This window comes from Somniosus microcephalus, chromosome 5 (genome assembly GCF_052327205.1).
Source record: "Somniosus microcephalus isolate GS21.2 chromosome 5, FLI_Smic_1.0, whole genome shotgun sequence".
In the NCBI taxonomy this organism is placed as follows: domain Eukaryota; kingdom Metazoa; phylum Chordata; class Chondrichthyes; order Squaliformes; family Somniosidae; genus Somniosus; species Somniosus microcephalus.
In genome coordinates, this window is record NC_140991.1 from 14,307,774 (window position 1) to 14,329,166 (window position 21,393).

At 52.0% G+C, this 21,393-nt stretch overlaps 1 protein-coding gene across 2 annotated transcripts in view; it reads right to left on the reverse strand.

The window, feature by feature from the left end:
• Window positions 1-3,567: 3,567 nt before the first annotated feature.
• LOC147116901 (uncharacterized) overlaps window positions 3,568-21,393 on the reverse strand; it is a 148,936-nt gene continuing 131,110 nt past the window's right edge. For both annotated transcript variants that reach the window (XM_085987348.1, XM_085987347.1), the window contains one exon: window positions 3,568-3,945. In XM_085987348.1, coding sequence (XP_085843474.1) covers window positions 3,637-3,945 — 309 coding nt within the window. In that variant the 3' untranslated portion in view covers window positions 3,568-3,636. The remainder of the gene's footprint in view (window positions 3,946-21,393) is intronic.

Consider the following 21,393-nt stretch of genomic DNA (forward strand, 5'->3'; position numbering starts at 1 on the left):
ATGATCTTATTGAATGGCGGAGCAGGCTCGAGGGGTCGATTGGCCTACTCCTGCTCCTATTTCTTATGTTATTCTTATGTTATCTGAGGAGTTGTGAATGGAACTGAACACTGTGCGGTCATCAGCAATATCCCCACTTCTGACTTTATGATGGAGGGAAGGTCATTGGTGTAGCAGCTGAAGATGGTTGGGCCTAGGACACTGCCCTGAGGAACTCCTGCAGCGATATCCTGGGGCTGTGATGATTGCCCTTCAACCACCACAAACATCTTCCTTTGTGCTAGATATGACTCCAGCCAGCGGAGACTTTTCCCCCCGATTCCCATTGACTTCAGTTTTACTAGGGCTCCTTGATGCCACACTCGGTCAAATGCTGCCTTGATGTCAAGAGCAGTCACTCTCACCTCACCTCTGGAATTCAGCTCCTTTGTCCATGTTTGGACCAAGGCTATAATGAGGTTGGGAGCTGAGTGGTCTTGGCAGAACCCAAACTGGGCATCAGTGAGCAGGTTATTGGTAAGTAGCGCTTGATAGCACTGTTGCTGACACCTTCCATCACTTTGCTGATGATTGAGAGTAGACTGATGAGTGGTAATTGGCCGGATTGGATTTGTCCTGCTGTTTGTGGACAGGACATACCTGGGCAGTTTTCCACATTGTCGGATAGATGCCAGTATTGTAGCTGTACCGGAACAGCTTGGCTAGAGGCACGGGTAGTTCTGGAGCACAAGTATTCAGCACGATAGCCGGGATGTTGTCGGGGCCCATAGCCTTTGCTGTATCCAGTGTGCTAAGCCATTTCTTGATATTACGTGGAGAGTCAAATTGGCTGAAGGCCGGCTTCTGTGATGGTGGGGATCTCAGGAGTAGGCCGATATGGATCATCTATTTGGCACTTCTGGCTGAAGATGGTTGCAAACGCTTCAGCCTTGTCTTTTGCACTCACGTTCTGGGCTCCCCCATCATTGTGGCTGGGGATATTCATGGAGCCTCCTCCTCCCATTAGTTGTTTAATGGTCCACCACCATTCACGACTGGATGTGGCAGGACTGCAGAGGTTTTAATCTGATCCATTGATTGTGGGATCGCTTAGCCTTGTCTATAGCATGCTGCTTCCACTTTTTAGCATGCATGTAGTCCTGTGTTGCACCTTCCCCAGGTTGGCACCTCATTTTTAGGTACGCCTGGTGTTGCTCCTGGCATGCTCTTCTACACTCCTTATTGAACCAGGGTTGGTCCCCTGGCTTGAGGGTAATGGTAGAGTGAGGGATATGCCGGGCTATGAGATTACAGATTATGGTGGAATACAATTCTGCTGCTGCTGATGGCCCACTGCGCCTCATGGATTCCCAGTTTTGAGCTGCTAGATCTGTTCTGAATCTATCATAGAAACATAGAAGATAGGAGCAGGAGTAGGCCATTCGGCCCCTCGAGCCTGTTCCACCATTTAATGAGATCATGGCTGATCATCCAAATTCAGTCCCTGCTTTCTCCCCATATCCCTTGATCCCTTTAGCCTTAAGAAATATATCTAACTCCTTCTTGAATATATTTAATGAATTGACCTCAACTGCCTTGTGTGGTAGAGAATTCCACAGGTTCACCACTCTCTGGCTGAAGAAATTCCTCCTCATCTCAGTCCTAAATGGCTTACCCCTTGTCCTTAGACTGTGACCTCGGTTCTGGACTTCCCCACCATCGGAAACATCCTTCCTGCATCTAGTCTGTCTAGTCCTGTTAGAATTTTATAAGTTTCAATGAGATAGCACGGTGGTAGTGCCACACAACACGATGGAGGGTGTCCTCAGTGTGAAGATGGGACTTCGGCTCCACAATGACTGTGCGGTGGTCACTGCTATCAATACTGTTATGGACAGATGCATCTGCGACAGGTAGATTGGTGAGGGCGAGGTCAAGTAGGTTTTTCCCTCATGTTGGTTCTCTCACCACCTGTCGCAGGCCCAGACTGGCAGCTCTGTCCTTCAGGACTCGGCCAGCTCGGTCAGTAGTGGTGCTACCGAGCCACTCTTGGTGATGGACATTGTCTGTACCCTTGCTACTCTCAGTGCTTCTTCTAAGTGGTGTTCAACATGGAGGAGTACTGCTTCATCAGCTGAGGGAGGGCGGTAGGTGGTAATCAGCAGGGTTTCCTTGCTCATGCTTGACCTGAAGCCATGAGACTTCATGGGGTCCGTAGTCAATGTTGAGGACTCCCAGGGCCACTCCTTCCTGACTGTATACCACTGTGCTGCCACCCCTGGTGGGTCTGTCCTGCTGGTGAGACAGGACATACCCAAGGATGGTGATGGAGAAGTTTGGGACATTGGCTGAAAGGTACGGTGGCATAGTGGTTAGCACTGTTGCCTCACAGCACCAGGGCCCCGGGTTCAAATCCGGCCTCGGGTGACTGTCTGTGTGGAGTTTGCACATTCTCCCCGTGTTTGTGTGGGTTTCCTCCGGGTGCTCCGGTTTCCTCCCACAGTCCAAAGATGTGTGGGTTAGGTTGATTGGCCATGATAAAAATTGGCCCTTAGTGTTAGGGGGGATTAAATACGTGGGGTTACGGGGTTACTGGGATAGGGCTTGGGTGAGATGGCTGTCGGTGTAGGGACCGGGTGCTAGGGTTTGGATGATCAGCCATGATCTCGTTGAATGGCGGAGCAGGCTCGAAGGGCCGAATGGCCTACTCCTGCTCCTATCTTCTATGTATGATTCTGAGTATGACTATGTCAGGCTGTTGCTTGACTAGTCTGTCCGACAGATCTCCCAGTTTTGGCACAAGTTCCCAGATGTTGGTGAGGAGGACTTTGTAGGGTCAACTGGGCTTTTGCACAAAAAAAACAGCACAACCGGGCTGAAACTCCAGGCGAGAAAGACTATCCTTTGTAATTTTAACCTAACCCGCCAGGCGGGAAAGCCATGACTTCAATAGAGAGCAAAATCGGGCAGGGTGTAAAACCAGCATTGCACCTGGTCCCGTCAGGTTCCCACTAGGCGATTTCCCCCTTTGAGATGTATTTTGCCCACGTACACGTGTCAACCACACGTTTATTTTTTGGACTGCTACTACATATGAATTTGAGAAATAAACTATGCAAGGGGATGTGAATTGATAATTTGTGATCCATTTCCCTGTTTATCAAAGCTGTTGTAAGTGCCTAGTTTATTCTGGAGCAAAACTATGTACTAAATGTATCATCATTTTTCAGAACAAATTTAATATTAGCAGTTTCATTCATGTCTGATGCAGTGCCTGTGAACTTTGCTGGTAAACATGGCACGGAATTAATAATCAAGTGGATTATAGAACGTGCAGCTTTCATCTAAGACAATTTTTTTTGAGGGAAATTAGATGAATGATAGTGTGCAATGGACTAAAATTTTATATTTTAATTCTCTCTCCCACCCTCAACTGGGCTTAATTATGAAATGAGTGCCATTACATATCTGAATTTAACATGTTTACTGTTACCAGTTAATCCTGGCTATTATCTTTGATCGAGGTGATTAGCAGGATTGATGCTCTGGTTTTACTGTACTATTAATTCTGACATAAAGAAGGACTACTTCCTGTTTCTCATTGTTTTATTGAATGAGAACTAAATTGTGTTAGTTCTCTATCTGCTGCGAGGACATCTACCAAATAAACATTGGTCGCCCATCAGCCACTGACAAGTTCCACAGAGAGGTAAATAGTACCATCATGTTCTTCAGTAAAGGTGGTGGAGTGTTCTCAACTATCAATTTTTTCAGATAGTCTTGATTATTGTAATTTTCGAACATTACTGGGCACTGTGGTTTTTCCTTAAGGATTCCATAGCTGTTTACTATGAATTCTGCAAATGTGGAATGGTTGACGGGGCAGTACCCATAGTTTCTCAGATTGTCCATTATCTCAGTATTTCGAGCATTCATCTCATCACGTTGCCTACCTCCTCCTGCAACCTGGAGAACAAATGTAGACTTTCATGAGACACCATCCTTTATTACATTATGTGTTGTCTCTTTTACATATGGTGGAGTGTGAGAGAGGTACACATTTCCCTGATAGGCCTCTATCTGTACTGTGAGGTTTCTGTTTCTGATTTGTAAAGAAACATGAGGTTTAGAAATGAAAACAGAAAATGCTGGAAATGACTGAAACCATCGACCTGAAACGTTAACTCTGTTTATCTCTCCACAGATGCTGCCTGACCTGCTGAGTATTTCCAGCATTTTCTGTTTTTATTTCAGATTTCCAGCATCCGCAGTATGTTGCTTTTGTATGTGAGTTTTTTGATGAGTTTCTTGAAAATAAACAAATAGTACAAGGAGCAAATGACTGCACAGGGCAGCACAGGGAAGTGTAGAAATGCAGTCGTCACAGGGAATTCGATAGTCAGGGGCAGACAGGCGTTTCTGCAATCGCCGAATTGAGTCTTGCATTACGTTACCTCCCTGGTGCGAGGGTAGAGGATGTCACGGAACGAGTGGGATGGGCACTAAATGCAGGCCTAGCCAGCGACGCCCACATCCCATCAATGAATTTAAAAAAATAAAAATAAAAATTCTACTGGGGCGGGGGGGGGAAGAACAACTAGAAGTCGTAGTTCATGTTGGAACCAATGACACAAGGGCAGAAAAGAGTTGAGGTACTGCAGAGTTTCAATCCAGAGAAGTGTGAGGTAATGCATTTGGGGAGGGCTAACAGGCAAGGGAATAGACAATAAATGGTAGGATACTGAGAAATGTAGAGGAACAGAGGGACCTTGGAGTGCATGTCCACAGATCTTTGAAAGTAGCCGAGGCATAGAATATAAAAGCAGAGGTTATGCTTGAACTGTATAAAACACTAGTTAGGCCACAGCTAGAGTACTGTATACAGTTCTGGCCACCACATTACAAGAAAGATGAGATTGCACTAGCAAGGGTGCAGAGCAGATCCGCGAAGATGTTGCCAGGACTGGAGAATTTAAGCTATATGGAAAGATTGGATAGGCTGGGGTTGTTTTCTTTGGAACCGAGGAGGCTGAGGGGAGATTTAATTGAGGTATATAAATTTATGAGGGGCCTAGATAGAGTGGATAGGAAGGACCTATTTCCCTTAGCAGAGAGGTCAATAACCAGGGGTCATAGATTTAAAGTAATTGGTAGAAGGATTAAAGGGGAGTTAAGGAGAACTTTTTTATGAAACTCACTGCCTGAAAGGGTGGTAGAGGCAGAAACCCTCATCGTATTTAAAAAGTACTTGGATATGCACTTGAAGTGCCATAACCTACAAGGCTACGGACCAAGAGCTGGAAAGTGGGATTAGGCAGGATAGCTTTTTTTCAGCCGGGACAGACACGATGGGCTGAATGGCATCCTTCTATGCCGTAAATTTCTATGATTCTTTGAGGAGCTAGGGAGCATATTAAAGAGCAGGAAGGAAAAATTCAGTTGCTTTGCGCCTCCCGGTGCAAAGCAACTAGCGCCCGGTCGTGGCGCCGCCAACACCTCCCATGAAAATCAGCGGGAGGTCAGCGGCAGCGGTAACCGGTAGCACCCCGCAGCGCTGTGCCACCGGCGATGACATCATCGCCATGCACAGCGCCCCGCTCGCGATCTTCGGGAACGTCCCCTGACGTACCGCCGGACACGATGTCCGACGGGGTCAGGGGGGCCTACCTGCGGCCGGGGAAGCGCTAGTTAAAGGCGAGGTTTGGGGCGGCCATTTTTGTTGCTGGTCGCCTGCCAGCACCTTACTCCGCTCCAGCCCCCGACCTCCTTACCCACCCCCCCCCCCCCCGGCGTAGTGCCGGCTGCGTTCCATGAGTCCGGCACTTCTCTTGCGTGCTGGGCTTTTTTGCCGGCACTCCCAATCCCCGGGGGTCCAGCTGGGCCCCGGGTCGCGCTGCACAAGGCCCCTCCCCTTTAAAAAGGGGAGGAAGGCCTGCAATACCGCGGTGCAACGATATTCCCTCGCAGTGCCCCAAGAGGAAGGCGGGGCGCTTCTAGTAGCACCCCGCTTCCCTCTTGGGGCGCTACCACTCAATTTCCATCATGGGGGTGCCCCGGTGAAGTTAGCACCCCAAAGGGGGCGCTACTCAATTTTTAGCCCCAGGACTTCAAAGGTTATAATCTTTGAATTACTCCCAGTGCCATCTGCTAGTGAGTATAGGAACAGCAAGGACAACAGATTAATGCGAGGCTGGAGAAATGATGCAGGAGGTAGGGTTTCAGATTCCTAGGCCATTGAGATCAGTTCAGGGGCAGGAGATACCTGTACAAGGTGGACGGGTTGCCCCTAAACAGGACTGGGACCAATGTACTTGCAGAGAGTTTAGCTAGTGCAGTGGGGGAAGGTTTAAACTAATTTGGCAGAAGGAGGGGAACGAGGATGAAGCTTCAGAGAGAAGAAACCAGGTGCATAGAGGATTGGGAGAGACAAAGGGCTAAAAATTTGTGGGCTTAACGCCACCTGCTACCGGCAAAAAAAATGGCAAAAGAACGGCAGCCGTCACTCTTTCGCCAGCTGGTGGCGGGTCCTGCGGCGGCCTCCATTTTGCTTCTCCTCGTAGCGCTGCCGGTAAGTTTTAGCGCCCTGCAAAAGGAAATAGCAGATTGGTGACATCAGTCGGCATTGCACGCTGACTTAACATCACCACGGCCAACTTCGACCCTAGTTCTGAATTCAGCGCTGTGTCCTAAGTACGCCTGGCATGCAAGCAGGCTGACAGTGGCGACATTAACGCCTCTTAAAGGGACACACACATCAGTCAGGTAAGTTTGGATTTAAGCTTTTGGACTGGTTTTTAAAAATTTTATTGAAGTAGTGGCTTGCTGCAATAGATGTTGAAGGTATTTTAAGTGTGTAGGGAGTGCTGCTGTATGCTTGGTAAATGAAGGCCTCTGAGAAGACAGAAAATGCGACAAATATTCAGCAGGTCAGGCAACATCCGTGGAGAGAGAAACAGAGTTCACGTCTCAGGTCGAGATGCTGCCTGACCAGCTGAGTATTTCCAGCATTATATGCTGTCATTTCAGATTTCAGATTTCCAGCATCCGTTTGCAGAGGAAAGAGGAAGACACAGAAGAGGAAGAAGCCAAAGAGGGGGAAGCAGAAAGAAGGATGCAACCTAGACAGCCCCTTTCTGGCCGGGATATCCGGGATGGAATCATCTGCCTGCGTTACCAGTGACTACAGCCCAAATTCTCCTTTCCACATTTGTCCCACACCTTACTGTAGCGTATGTACCTTTAAGACAGAACTACTTTTACAGCTCCTGTATACTGTAGTACCGGCAGTGACCACACCTGTATATAAGCCTTGCGCATGCCTCTGTACCCCCAGTCTTGAGACTACCCTCCTCTAGTAAATACCTGTTGATTGTTAAGTTACAGCATCCATTTGGTTATTAAAAAAAATCATACTCTCAGAATCACGGATCTAACACTGGCGATGAGTGTCGATTCGAATCTACCTGCAACTCTGCATTTCCCTTCGAGGATTCGCTCCGGGAGGGCGGTGGAAGAAAGTCGAGGCCAGAAACACGGGCGTCGACCACGAGCAACCGCCCAGTCGTCCGGCAGAGAGTGAACATCGCAGGGGAGGCTGTGGAGAGCCGGGCTTGGTTCCCCAGTCACGACGATCAGCAAGAGACAGACGACCGGTACAGCACAGACCCTTCCCGGACAGCGGCGGCTGGAGCCGACCGACGGCGGAGACAAAGCCGAGCAGCGTCGACGGGGTAAGATAGAGGGTGAAGCGCACAGGGCGCAGCCGGGGGTTGAAAACCGAGCGGCGTTGAGAGAAAAAAAAATGGAGAGAGGGTAAAGCAACAGCCGGGTTCAGGACCGAGCGGCGGAAACGAAAAAAAAAAAATGCGCAGAGCACGGCCAGGGCTCAAGTGCTGAACAGTGTCCGCGGGGAGAAGAAGGGAGAGCGCGGGAGACGCCATTGAGCCGCGGAGAAGAAGGAAGAGCGCGGGAGATGCCATTTTTAGAAGCCGCAGCAGAGAAGAAGGGCGAGCGCGGGAAGGAAGGAAAGCACGGGAGACGCCATTTTGTGCCAGTGGAGATGAAGGGGAAGCACGGGAGACACCATTTTTGACAGTTAAATCACACCCAGGGATGCCGAAGAGTGGCAGTATCTCTACGTTCGACAATGAAGTCGAAGATTGGGCAACATATGTGGAATGTATTGAGGTGTACTGCAGGGCGAATGAAGTGCCAGATGCTAGGAAAGCACTGGTTTTGTTAAATTCCATGGGTGCAAAAACTTATGGGTTACTGCGAAACCTAATAACCCCAGAGAAGCTGGTGAACAAGAATTTCGAAAGCATAGTAGAAATCCTACAGGACCACTTAAACCCCACACCGCTGCTGATAGCAGAACGATTTAAGTTCCATAAAAGGAACCAACACAAAGATGAAAGCAATGCTGAGTACCTAACGGAACTGCGCAAGCTATCGAAACACTGCCAGTTTGGAGCGGGACTAGCAGATACGTTAAGGGACAAGTTTGTGTGTGGGCTGCAAAGTGAAGGAACCCAGAAACGGCTTCTATCAGAAAAGGATCTTACGCTGGACAAGGCTTTCAGTATGGCAGTATCACACGAAGCAGCCGCAAGGGGCGCTGCAGAGATACAACGGAGACCGCAAGAATATGGCACCAATGAAATGTCCTATGGAACAGGGAAGTGCTATCGCTGCGGCAGAACAACACATGACCAGAAGGATTGTTGGTTCAAGGACCAAGTGTGCAGACAGTGTGGAAAAGCAAGCGAGAGACACATAGCAAGAGTCTGCAGGTCTGGGAAGAAAACCAACAGTAAGAAATCTCCACAGGAGAAGTACAAAAAGGTACACCAGGTGATGGACAGTAGTTCAGACGAACAGAAAAGTGACACAGACTCCGGAAGCAAGGAGCTGGGTTGTCTGAAACTACATAAGGTAACCAAAATGGAGGATCACCAGACTATCTGGGTTACACTCAAGATAGACGGAGTCCAAGTGAAAATGGAATTGGACACAGGATCAGCCCTAACCGTCATAAACCAAAGGGACTATAAGCGGCTATTTTCACATATACCCTTGAAAGCTACTGAGATTGTCTTGAAGACGTACACGGGGCAAAAAGTCTACCCCAAAGGAAAAATAAGGGTGAAAATGATATACAAAGGCCAGGAAATACCTAAAATGGATATATATGTATTGCCAGATGGAGGACCACCACTGCTAGGACGTGAATGGATCCGGAAGCTACAATTAGATTGGCATTCCATACAGGCACTGAAGGTTGAGGCCAAAAAGGATGACGATGTCACACCTGGACGACTGTCAAAAATGCTAACTGACGCAAAAGAAGTGTTCCAGGAGGGACTCGGAACACTAAAAGGCATAACAGCAATGATTAAAATAGAGGAAAATGCAAGCCCAAAGGCCTAGAAATTCAGTATAGCCACTTTTGGGGCAGTAAAGTCGGGCGGCCGCTAAAGTTTGCGCCCGGCGCAAAGTCGCGCCCCCTTCGCCGATATTCAGTCGCATCGCCCCAAGAGGTTGCTGCTGCGCTAAAACAGGCGATGCACGACTATCTTTAGGCGCTAAGCCGGCGGTGCTGAGCGATACCCCCGAGGCCGGGCGCAGCGCAGGTGCGGAGAGTTCTTGATTGACGGCAGACACTCTGGCGCCGGTCATCTCTTAAAGGGGGAGGGTGGATTTGTTTGCCTGCCACGCCCTGCACACTGCAGCCCTCAATCTAGGCCTGACCACTTCAGCTTCACCTGTACAACGCCCAGGACTATGGAGAAGGCCAGGGAGAGAGCGCAGCGCTTCAGCGACGGAGACCTGAGGGTGCTGGTTGGCGGAGTGGAGCGCAGGCGCCATGTTTTGTTCTCAGAAGGTGGCAAGAGGCCACTGCCCAGCACCTACCGGAAAGCCTGGAGGGAGGTGTCCAACAGGGTGTCTTCCAACAGCGTGGTTGCCAGGACTCCTGTGCAATGCCGGAAGAAGTTCAACGACCTCACTCGGGTTGTCAGGGTGAGTACCCTTTCCAGTGTCCTCCTCATCCTTGCATGTGCACCTGACATTATGGGCAAAGGGACCTGAAAGCCCTAATGGCCAGCCCTCATCCAGCAGCTATGGGACTGGCATGAAAATCAATTGCACATTCAGCACTTTACACACTGTCCAAGCTATTCGACCATGGGAGGCAGTGCAGACAAGATCAGGGCTACACACTGTACTTAGAGGCCGTCCTTTCTCTTGCAGGCCAAGGTTGCGCACAACCGGCGCAACCGAACTGACACCGGCGGAGGCCGTCCTGACCTCAAAGAGCTCTCCGACCTCGACCAGCGTGTGGAGCGCATTATGGGAGGCCGGCTGATTGGCTCCGTCGCCAGTGGAGATGCCGACCCTGTTCTGGGCACCAATGGTAAGGGCATCACCTTTTGGACCTCTCTCGTTCCACTTGCGCATCAGATCAGCATCCTTTGCCACTGTCCGACCAATGCGGTGAATGGCACCACTCATGCCTCCCTCGCTGCCGCCCTGTCCTCACTCTAAAGCTACTCTTGTGCCTTCCTGCTTTCAGATGGTGAATCGCCAGGTGAGGAGGCGGGCCCTCAAGCTGCCACTGTCAGCCCTTCGGAAAACGAGGAGGAGGAAGAGGAAGCCGGCCCATCAGTGCCACCCTCAGCCGCGCCAGCCCATGGCGATGTAGGGGACACGTCTTCCCTGGAGGGGAGCCGGGGGGAAGGTGATGCGCCATCAATTACCCAAAAGATTGAGGTTAAGCGAGTAACAACCAGGCTTTTATTAACTAAAGAATGAAGGTCTTGTCTCGAGTGGTCGACCCGTCCAGAATACTAAGGGACTGGGAGGTAGTCACTTATATACCTGGAATAGTGGGAGGAGTCAGCTGAGGCATGTCCAGACCTGTACCTAGTGGAATACACATACACATACAGACAGGTATAACAGTGGTTTACCACATTCACCTCTTGTTTAAAAATGAGTCCGGCGGGGTGAAGTGTATTTAAAAGTTCGTGTATTGGAGTCTCTCCGGAGGTCTTGTCTGCCGCTGTGATCGACGTGGCGACGGCAGGGGTGGTGGAGCTTCCGGCGTCGCGTCCCGTGTAGGCTGGGCCCTGGAGTGTAGTCCTCGTGGGTGACAGTTCAAGGCGAGCCGGCTGCTGGGGTTGGATATCGGGTCGTGGGGGGGGGGTGGGTGGTAATGTGTAGTGGGTTACAGCGGTCCCCGAGGGTGCGAGGTCTCGTGTGGAGACTGTGTCCTCCCGCCCTACAGCGGTCCCCGCGGGTGCGAGGTCTGGTACGCAATGTAAGCGTACTGGGGGTTGGCGTGGAGGAGGTCGACCCTCTCGACCAGGTGGTCCATTTTATTGGCCCTCACGTGTCTTCTCAGTAGTACCGGCCCTGGGGACGTCAGCCATGGCGGTAACGATGTCCCCGATGTGGACTTCCTTGGGAAGACAAACATTTTCTCTTGAGGGGTGGCATTGGTGGCAGTGCAGAGCAGTGACCGAATCGAGTGAAGCGCATCGGGGAGCACCTCCTGCCAGCGCGAGGTCGGAAGGCCCCTAGACTTTAAGGCTAGTAGGGCGGCCTTCCAAACTGTTGCATTCTCTCTTTCCACCTGTCCGTTCCCCCGGGGGTTGTAACTGGTGGTCCTGCTTGTGGCTATACCCCTAGCGAGCAGGTACTGGCGGAGTTCGTCGCTCATAAACGATGAGCCCCGGTCGCTATGGATATAGCTGGGGAAACCGAACAGGGTGAAGAGGCTGTTCAGAGATTTAATGACCGTGGCACTGGTCATGTCCAAGCAGGGGATAGCGAATGGGAAACGGGAGTACTCGTCAATGATGTTGAGGAAGTACACATTGCAGTCGGAGGAGGGGAGAGGCCCTTTAAAATCGACGCTCAGGCATTAGAAAGGGCGAGTGGCTTTTATCAGGTGGGCTCTGTCTGGTCTATAAAAGTGCGGTTTGCACTCAGCGCAGACTTGGCAGTTCTTGGTCATGGTCCTGACCTCCTCGATGGAGTAAGGCAGATTGCGGGCCTTGATGAAGTGGAAGAACCTGGTGACCCCCGGGTGGCAGAGGTCATTGTGGAGGGCCCTCAGCCTATCGATCTGCGCGCTGGCGCAGGTGCCACGCGATAGGGCATCTGGGGGTTCATTGAGCTTCCCAGGCCGGTACAAGATCTCGTAGTTGTAGGTGGAAAGTTCGATTCTCCACCTCAAGATCTTGTCATTTTTGATTTTGCCCCTCTGCTTGTTGTTGAACGTAAAAGCAACTGAACGCTGGTCAGTGAGCAGGGTAAATCGTTTTCCGGCCAGGTAGTGCCTCCAATGACGCACAGCCTCCACAATAGCCTGGGCCTCCTTCTCGACCGCGGAGTGTCTGGTCTCCGGGCCCTGGAGGGTTCGTGAGAAGAATGACACAGGTCTCCCCGCCTGATTAAGGGTGGCGGCCAGAGCAAAGTCGGACGCATCGCTTTCCACCTGGAAGGGGATGGATTCGTCCACTGCGTGCATGGTGGCTTTGGCAATGTCCTCCTTGATACGGTGGAAGGCCAAGCGGGCCTCTGCCATCAGGGGAAAAGAGGTGGATTTGATCAGCGGACGGGCTTTGTCTGCATAGTAGGGGACCCACTGAGCGTAGTAGGAAAAAAACCCTATGCGCCTCTTCAGGGCTTTTAGGCAGTGGGGCAGTGAGAGTTCCATAAGGGGACGCATCCGGTCCGGGTCGGGACCGATGACCCCGTGTTCCACAACACAGCCAAGGATGGCGAGGCGGTCTGTGCGGAATATGCACTTCTCCTTGTTATATGTCAGGTTCAGGAGTTGGGCGGTGCGGAGGAATTTCTCGAGGTTTGCGTCATGGTCCTGCAAGTCATGGCCACAGATGGTCACATTGTCTAGGTAAGGGAAAGTGGCCTGCAGCGCGTTTTGATCGACCATCCGGTCCATCTCCCTTTGGAAGACGGAGACCCCATTGGTAACGCCGAAGGGAACCCTAAGGAAGTGATAGAGGCGGCCGTTTGCCTCAAAAGCAGTATACTGGCGGTCTTCAGGGCGGATGGGGAGCTGGTGGTACGCTGATTTCAGGTCAATGGTCGAAAAGACGCGATACTGCGCGATCTGGTTGACCATGTCAGCTATGCGGGGGAGTGGGTAGGCGTCCAGCAGGGTGTAGCGGTTTATTGTTTGGCTGTAGTCGATGACCAGGCGTTGTTTCTCGCCGGTCTTAATGACCACAACCTGGGCTCGCCAGGGGCTGGAGCTGCCCTCAATAATCCCCTCCTTCAGGAGCCGCTCCACTTCGGTTTTGATGAAAACCCTGTCCCCGGCACTGCATCACCTGCTCTTTGTGGCGATGGGCTTACAGTCGGGGGTGAGGTTAGCAAACAGTGGGGGGGGGTGGGACTCTGAGTGTGGAGAGGTTACATCTGGTGCGCGGTGGGCAATTTGGAGGCTGCTGGCTGTGGACTGTGAGTGGGGGGAGGGGGCCACCGTACGCCATCGTAACGCTTTTGAGGTGGCACTGGAAATCCAACCCCAGTAGGACGGTAGCGCAGAGGTCGGGCAGGACCAGGAGTTTAAAATTATTGAACACAGTCCCGTCTACTACTAGTGTCACCACGCAGTAGCCGCCAATGTCTGCTGACTGGGACTCGGAGGCCATAGAAATCCGCTGGTGCGCAGGCAGGACTGGGAGAGAGCAACGCCGCACCGTGTCGGGGTGGATGAAGCTCTCTGTGCTCCCGGAGTCAAAAAGGCAGTTTATTGCATGGCCGTTTACCTTAACGTCCATTTTGGACCGAGCTAGTTGGTGCGGTCTCGTTTGGTCCAGCGTAACAGAGGCCAGCGTAGGGGTCGGTGTGTCGCTGTGGGTATCAGATGGGGGGGGGTTGGCGGTCTGCTGCGTCCCAGCTGGTGTCCAAGATGGCGGCATCCATGATTCCCATGTGGCTGGAGTCGTCCAAGATGGCTGCTGCTGCGGTGGTTCGCACATGGCTGGGGAGGCCCAAGATGGCGGCCCGCACGCGGCGCTGTTGGGGGCCCAAGATGACGCTCGCCCGGCCCACACGCGGCGCTGCTGGCGTTCGGGGTGGCTTTGGCCTTGCAGACGCTGGCGTAGTGTCCCTTTTTCCCGCAGCCCGAGCAGGTCGCATTCTTCGCCGGGCAGCGCGCTCTGGGGTGTTTGGCCTGGCCACAGAAGTAGCATTTCTGGCCTTGGGCTACTGCTGTCTGGCTTTGGGACACTGCTGCGGTAGTTGGGCCGTTGTTGGGCTGTGTCTGTGGTGGCACGGTGCTATGGGGCTGTCCTACCGTGTCCCAGGTTGTCGTTCCCCGCGGCGTCCACGGTGCAGAGGAGTAGGCATCCATGCCCCGGTAGGCTGCGTCCAGCGTTAGTGCGATTTTGGAGGCTTTGTCGAGGGTGAGGTCACTCTGCTCCAGCAGTCGCTGTCGGGTGTAGTTGGACCTGTGGCCCACTACGAAGGCATCCCGGATCAGTTCCTCCGTGTACTTAGCGGGCGTTACCGCCTTACACCCACAGGCCCGGCCAAGCACGGACAGTGCTTGGAGGTATTCCTCAGTCGATTCCCCAGGTTGTTGCTTGCGACTCCCCAGAAGGTGCCTGGCGTATACTTCATTCACAGGGCGCGTGTACTGGGTCTTGAGAAGCTGGAGGGCGGCTGTGTACGAGGTCGCGTCCCGGATGACTGAGTACGCTCGGTGGTTCACCTTGGAGACCAGGACAGACAGTTTGTCCGCATCCGTTACGACCGCAGTGGAGGCAGTCAGGAATGTCTCGAAGCACGTGAGCCAGTGAGCAAACTTGGTGGAAGCGTCCGCTTCCCGACTGTCCAGGTCCAGGCATGCTGGTGTGAGGATCTTCTCCATTATAAAAAATTTAGTTAATAAAATTGATGCGCCATCAATTACTCAAAAGACTGAGGTTAAGCGAGTAACAGCCAGGCTTTTATTAACTAAAGAATGAAGGTCTTGTCTCGAGTGGTCGACCCGTCCAGAATACTAAGGGACTGGGAGGTAGTCACTTATATACCTGGAATAGTGGGAGGAGTCAGCCGAGGCATGTCCAGACCTGTACCTAGTGGAATACACATACAGACAGGTATAACAGTGGTTTACCACAGAAGGGTCGGAGGAGAGTGAAGCTCCGGGGCCCAGCGGCCTGCAGCAACGTTGGAGGGGTGGGGAAGCTCGGCGGACTTCTCCCCAGAGGGTGTGTGCGGCCTCCAGTCCTGCGACGGTGAGCGCAGAGGAGGTGCGCCTCCTAGAGGAAATGGCCGTTCAGGCTGAGCGCAGGCACACTGAGCTCATGGCTGCAGTGGCAAGGATGCCTGACTCCATAGAGTCACTGGCAAGCAGTGTGCAGAAATTTGGGGCAGCACAGGCCAGGAGTCTGCAACAATTCAGTGCAGCACAGGCCAGGAGTCTGCAGGACATCGCGGCAGCACAGGCCAGGAGTCTGCAGGACTTCGCGGCAGCACAGTCGGCTTCTAGCCAAGTGCTCAGTCGTGCCGTCCATTCACTGGCTGGTGTCATGCGGACACAGACCAGGGCCACACGGGCACTAACTGCTGCCACCCTCGCTGGATCAGCCAGGCATCGCCAGGGCACCTGCCGCGCAGCAGCAGCCCAGCAGTCTGTCCTTCAGCTGTTTGCTGCGCATGCTGCAGTGCTGGCCCGTGCGAGTGCCAATGTGTCAGGCGACCAGCGAGCACCTGCGATCTGCCAGGTTGCCACCATTCCTGCAGCCGACACTGCCACTCCGCCATTGCAGCTGCCACGAGATGCTGGACAGACTGCTGCCGCCCAGCCAGAGTTGGAGCAATCAGCAGCCGGCCACTCCAAGGCCAGAGCTGGTGCAGGCCGACCCCCAAGGGCATCTGCCGTCTCGCCATCTGACCCTCAGCAGCCTTCCCCCAGCCACTGGGCTCCCATTGAGGAGAAGCAGCAGGGCGGGCAGGGGCCAGGCAAGGATGCGCAAGGCATCGCCCTCGCAGGGCAAAAAGTAGAGGCATGCACAAATGCCTGGTGCTTGTTGTAAGGCCGACACTGGTGCAGTTGTTTTTGTGTAAGGCCGAGACTGGTGTCTTTATTTCTTTATGTAAGGCCGAGACTGGTGTCTTTATTTCTTTATGTAAGGCCGAGACTGGTGTCTTTCTTTCTTTTTGTAAGGCCGAGACTGGTAGTTTTGTGTTTTTGGAGGGGGCTTCTCCACATGAGCATGTAATGTGGGAAGGGCAGAGGTTTGCAATAAATTATTGTTGTTAAATTGCAGTGTGCATGGTTTTTTGGTTAAGTCCTGGTTGCCCTGCTCGGCTGAGGGCTTGTGGAGCGGCTACATTCATCTGCTGACATTGGCACAAGCCAGTCCCTGAGAGGGGGCCTAGAACCGACGTTCAATAAGCCGGCGACGGGCGGCCCTTGCACTTTCTGCCTCCCTCCTGTGCTGGTCCTCCTCCTCCTCCTCCTCCTCCTCAGGTGGTCCTCCAATCTGTGGTGGCAGTGGCTGAGTCCTGCGGATAGCCAGGTTGTGCAGTATGCAGCAAACGATCACGAAATGGGAGACTCGCTCCGGCGAATATTGTAGGGCTCCACCGGAACGATCCAGACAGCGGAACCGTTGCTTCAGGACGCCGATTGTTTGTTCGATGATGTTCCTGGTCGCTTGATGGCTCTCGTTGCATCTCTCATCAGCAGGGGTGCTGGGCGCACGGAGCGGGGTCATCAGCCAGGTACACAAAGGATAGCCTTTGTCCCCGATAAGCCATCCGCGTGGGTGAGGCTGGGCCTGGAACATGTCTGCCACAGAAGTCTGTCGCAGGATGAAGGCATCGTGGCTGCTGCCTGGAAAGCGGGCATTGACAGCTAGGATGAGCTGCCTGTGGTCACACACCAGCTGGACGTTCAGCGAATGGTAGCCCTTCCGGTTGCGGTAATCCTCGGCATTCTCCAGAGGTGCCCGCAAAGCCACATGCGTGCAGTCAATGGCGCCCTGCACCATGGGGAAGCCCGCGAATGCTGCAAAGCCCATTGCACGCTGTTGCTGCTTGGCAAGGGCCATGGAGAAGGAGATGAACTGACGTCTCCTTTTGAAAAGGGCATTGGTGACCTGGCGGATGCAGCAATGCACGGCGAACTGGGAGATGTTGGCAATGTCCCCAGTAGCGGATTGGAAGGAGCCGGTGGCATAGAAGTTGAGAGCCACCGTCACCTTCACTTCCACCGACTGAGATGTCCTGCTCCTCAGCTGTGGCTGCAGATCACCGCCAAGCAGCTGGCAGATCTCTGTGACCACGTCCCTTCTGAATCGCAGCCTCCGAACACACTGCTCCTCAGACATGTTGAGATAGGAGAACTGCTGGCGGTATACCCTGGGTGGGTAAGGCCTCCTTTGCCGACGCCTGTTGCCCCCTCTCCGTCTAGCCAGGGTTGCCACTCTCTCACGGCGTCTGTGAGCCCTTTGGATGTAATTGAGAAAGCCTGCGTTGACACCCATTGCAGCCCCCATAATATGCTGGCAAACAATGAGATGTTAATGAAGGCAAAGACTACTGGAAATCTGTGGCCTGAAGCCAGAAGTACCTGTCCGAGTGTTGGGCCAAAGCAGAAAGCTATCTACCTTGGTCTCTCTCCAAAGATCCGTTTCGCAAGAGGGAGTGCTGCGAAATGGCAGCCTTTTACATTGCAGAAGGAGTGCCCTTTAATTTGCGCCCCCGCGCCCCGCATCGGCTGAGCACCGTTCCACTTAACAGTCGCGAGGGCCGCCAGGCGCACAATGGGGCGTTGCCACTGAAGTTCCGGTTGGGGGCGCACAAAGGGCGTTGCACGAGGAAATGATGTCATGATTTGCGCGCGCAGCTGAGCGCGCGCAAAGACTTTGCGCCGCCGCTAAATCGCTAGTGAAGTTGGGGCGAGGCGCAGTTCTCGCTGCGCCCGGGCGCTACCCGCCTAGCGCCCGACATCTACTCCTCCTAAGGCGCTAACGGCTGGCGCAACCAACTGAATTTCTAGGCCAAAGTTTCTTACGGCCAGACCAGTGCCTTATGCGATCAGACCAGCTGTCGAAGCAGAGCTGGAAGGGTTGGAACGTTCAGGAGTACTGTCCAAAGTAGACTGGAGCGAGTGGGCTACATCCATCGTTCCTGTAATGAAGAGGTCGTTGAGTAATACGCCTGGGGAACCAAAGAAGGTCCGCATCTGTGGGGATTTTAAGGTGACAATGAACCCAGTCCTTCACACGGTACAATATCCGCTTCCACGAATTGAGGATATTTTCGCCTCGCTATCTGGAGGTAAACGCTTCACCAAAATTGATCTAGCCCAGGCGTACTTGCAAATGGAGGTAGAAGAAGCTTCGAAACAATACCTTACGATTAACACTCATAAAGGTCTCTATCAATATAACCGGCTGGTGTTCGGGGTAGCATCGGCTCCGGCTATTTGGCAAAGGGCAATGGATCAAGTCCTGCAAGGGATTCCAGGGACCCAGTGTTATTTGGACGACATCTTGGTCACGGGCGAAAATGACAGTGATCACCTCGCCAACTTGGAGAAGGTGCTCACCAGATTAAAGGAGTATGGGCTACGAGCTAATCGCCACAAGTGCGAGTTTTTCCAGAAACAGATCTTGTATTGTGGCCACGTCATCGATGAATAGGGGTTACATAAGTCCCCTGAAAAGATTGAGGCAGTAGTCAAGGCTCCAGCACCGGAAAATGTGTCACATCTGAGGTCGTTCTTCGGGCTGGTAAACTACTACCACAAGTTCTTACCAAATTTGTCGACGGTATTACACCCACTGAACACCCTACTGCAAACAGGGGTACCATGGAAGTGGAATGACGATCGTAGACGAGCTTTCCAGAAGTGTAAAGAATTGATCACATCAAAAGAGGTGTTGGCCCATTTCAACCCAGCACTACCAATTCGTTTGGCATGTGATGCATCACCCTATGGTATTGGAGCGGTGCTGTCACACAAATTCCCAGACGGGTTGGAGAGGCCAGTAGCCTTTGCGTCTCAGTCACTAACCTCAGCCGAGCGCAACTACGCCCAGATTGACAGGGAGGCCCTCAGCCTAGTATGGGGAGTAAAAAAATTCAACCACTATCTGCATGGGCAGAAGTTCACCTTGCTGACTGACCACCAACCACTTGTCTCCATCTTTAGTTCTAAGAAGGGCATTCCAGTGATGAGTGCACAACGGTTACAAAGATGGTCCCTGTTTCTAGGGGCGAATCAATATGAAATAGAATATAAAGGCACAAAACAGCATGGAAATGCTGATGGGCTATCGCGCCTGCCACTGCCTACTGTGGAGGAAGCACCAGCAGTGGACCCTATCGAGATATTTTATTTGTCAATAATTGAACGATTGCCAGTAACGAACACGGATATAGAGAAGACCCGCAATGATCCGACGCTGTCTCGGGCATATGATTTGACGGTGAGGGGATGGCCAACACATGGCGACTCACTGTTGCCAGCATTCTCATCCAGAAGAGAACAGCTGTCAGTATGCCAGGGGACAGTGATGTGTGGATCCAGAGTGGTGATTCCACCCAAGTTAAGGGAGAGAGTGCTAAATGAGCTACATGAAGGTCATCTGCGGGGAGTGAAAATGAAAAGCCTTGCTAGGGCTTATGTGTGGTGGCCAGGAATCGATCAACAAATCGAAGACCTAACCAAGAGCTGCTCAGGATGCCAGAAGGTCCAAAATGCACCACCACATGCCCCTCTACACCCATGGGAGTGGCCCTCCTCTCCATGGCAACGGGTGCATATTGATTTCGCTGGTCCATTCATGGACTCAATGTTCTTAATAGCAGTGGATGCTCATTCGAAGTGGCCTGAGGTGATAAAAATGTCCTCAACCACTACAGAAAAAACGATTGCAGTCCTACGGACCATATTTGCCAGAAACGGCTTGCCAGAGCAGATTTGCTCTGATAATGGACCACAGTTTGTGTCTGAAGAGTTTCAAAAATTTGAGAGAAGGAATGGGGTAAGGTATTACACATCCGCCCCGTATCATCCAGCCACAAATGGATTGGCTGAGAGGTTCGTACAAACCTTTAAGAAGGCGATAAAGGCCATGTGCGATGAGGAAATTCCACTACAGCATAAGGTGGACAATTTCTTATTAGCCTACCAAAACGCGACACATGCAGTTACCAACCAGACCCCGGCCATGATGTTCTTTAACTGAAGGTTGAGATCTCGTCTGGACTTGCTCAGACCAAATGTGCGAAGAAATGTTGAGGATAAACAATTCCAGCACATCAATGAGAAGCCGACAAGGAGCTTCAATGTAGGACAACCAGTCTTGGCCCGTGACTACCGAACAGAGAAATGGCAACCTGGAACGATATGCACAAGGCAGGGGCCATTAATGTACACAGTGGATGTCGGGGAGAACATTGTGAGACGTCACGTCGATCAGATCTTAGCGTCACAGGAACGAGTCAACCCCACGTCTCGAGTACCTGGGGATGAACCCGACATACCGGTAGCATCTACCTCAGAACCAGTAGCAGTGGAACCCGATGAACTACCCGAAGAAAAGGGGCCAGAATCGCCTCCGCACCAAGAACAAGAACCTCAGGAAAGGCGCTATCCCGAAAGGATCAGGAAGCCGCCCCAAAGACTGAATCTATAAATGGACTATTGTTGTTTAATGTACATGTTAAAGTGTTAATTGTTATTTGAATATTAGGGGTACTACTAATCTAAAAGGGGAGGAATTGTAGTGTATGTACCTTTAAGACAGAAGTACTTTTACAGCTCCTGTATACTGTAGTACCGGCAGTGACCACACCTGTATATAAGCCTTGCGCATGCCTCTGTACCCCCAGTCTTGAGACTACCCTCCTCCAGTAAATACCTGTTGATTGTTGTTACAGCATCCGTGTGGTTATTAAAAAAACATCATGCTCTCAGAATCACGGATCTAACACTTACCTTCCCTCTGTTACTGACCATCATAGCGTCCTCTTGGCCACAATGCTGAAATAAAAGCCACCACAAAGCAAACTTTCCAATCCAACTTTATACATTTATCCATCAAGAAATCAACTCATCACTCTTATGCAATCTCTTAGTGACTATCTTGTGTGTGCATTTGCCTCTTCTCCTGATATCACGTAGTGCTACCCCAGTGGCTGCAGCATGGTTGGTGGAAGGCTGCTGACTTTAAGTGGGGGACACTGCAAATGGCCTTGCTGGTCGACCTTGAGGAGCTGGTGGCTGGGAGTATCAAATCAAGTGACGGTGTTTCTTCTTCTTCACTCTCCTCTCCCTCTTCTTGGTCAACCACTGACTGGGCAGGCTGCATTTCTTGGGTGTGTGAAATGAGGAAGGCACAAAAGAAAGAAAAA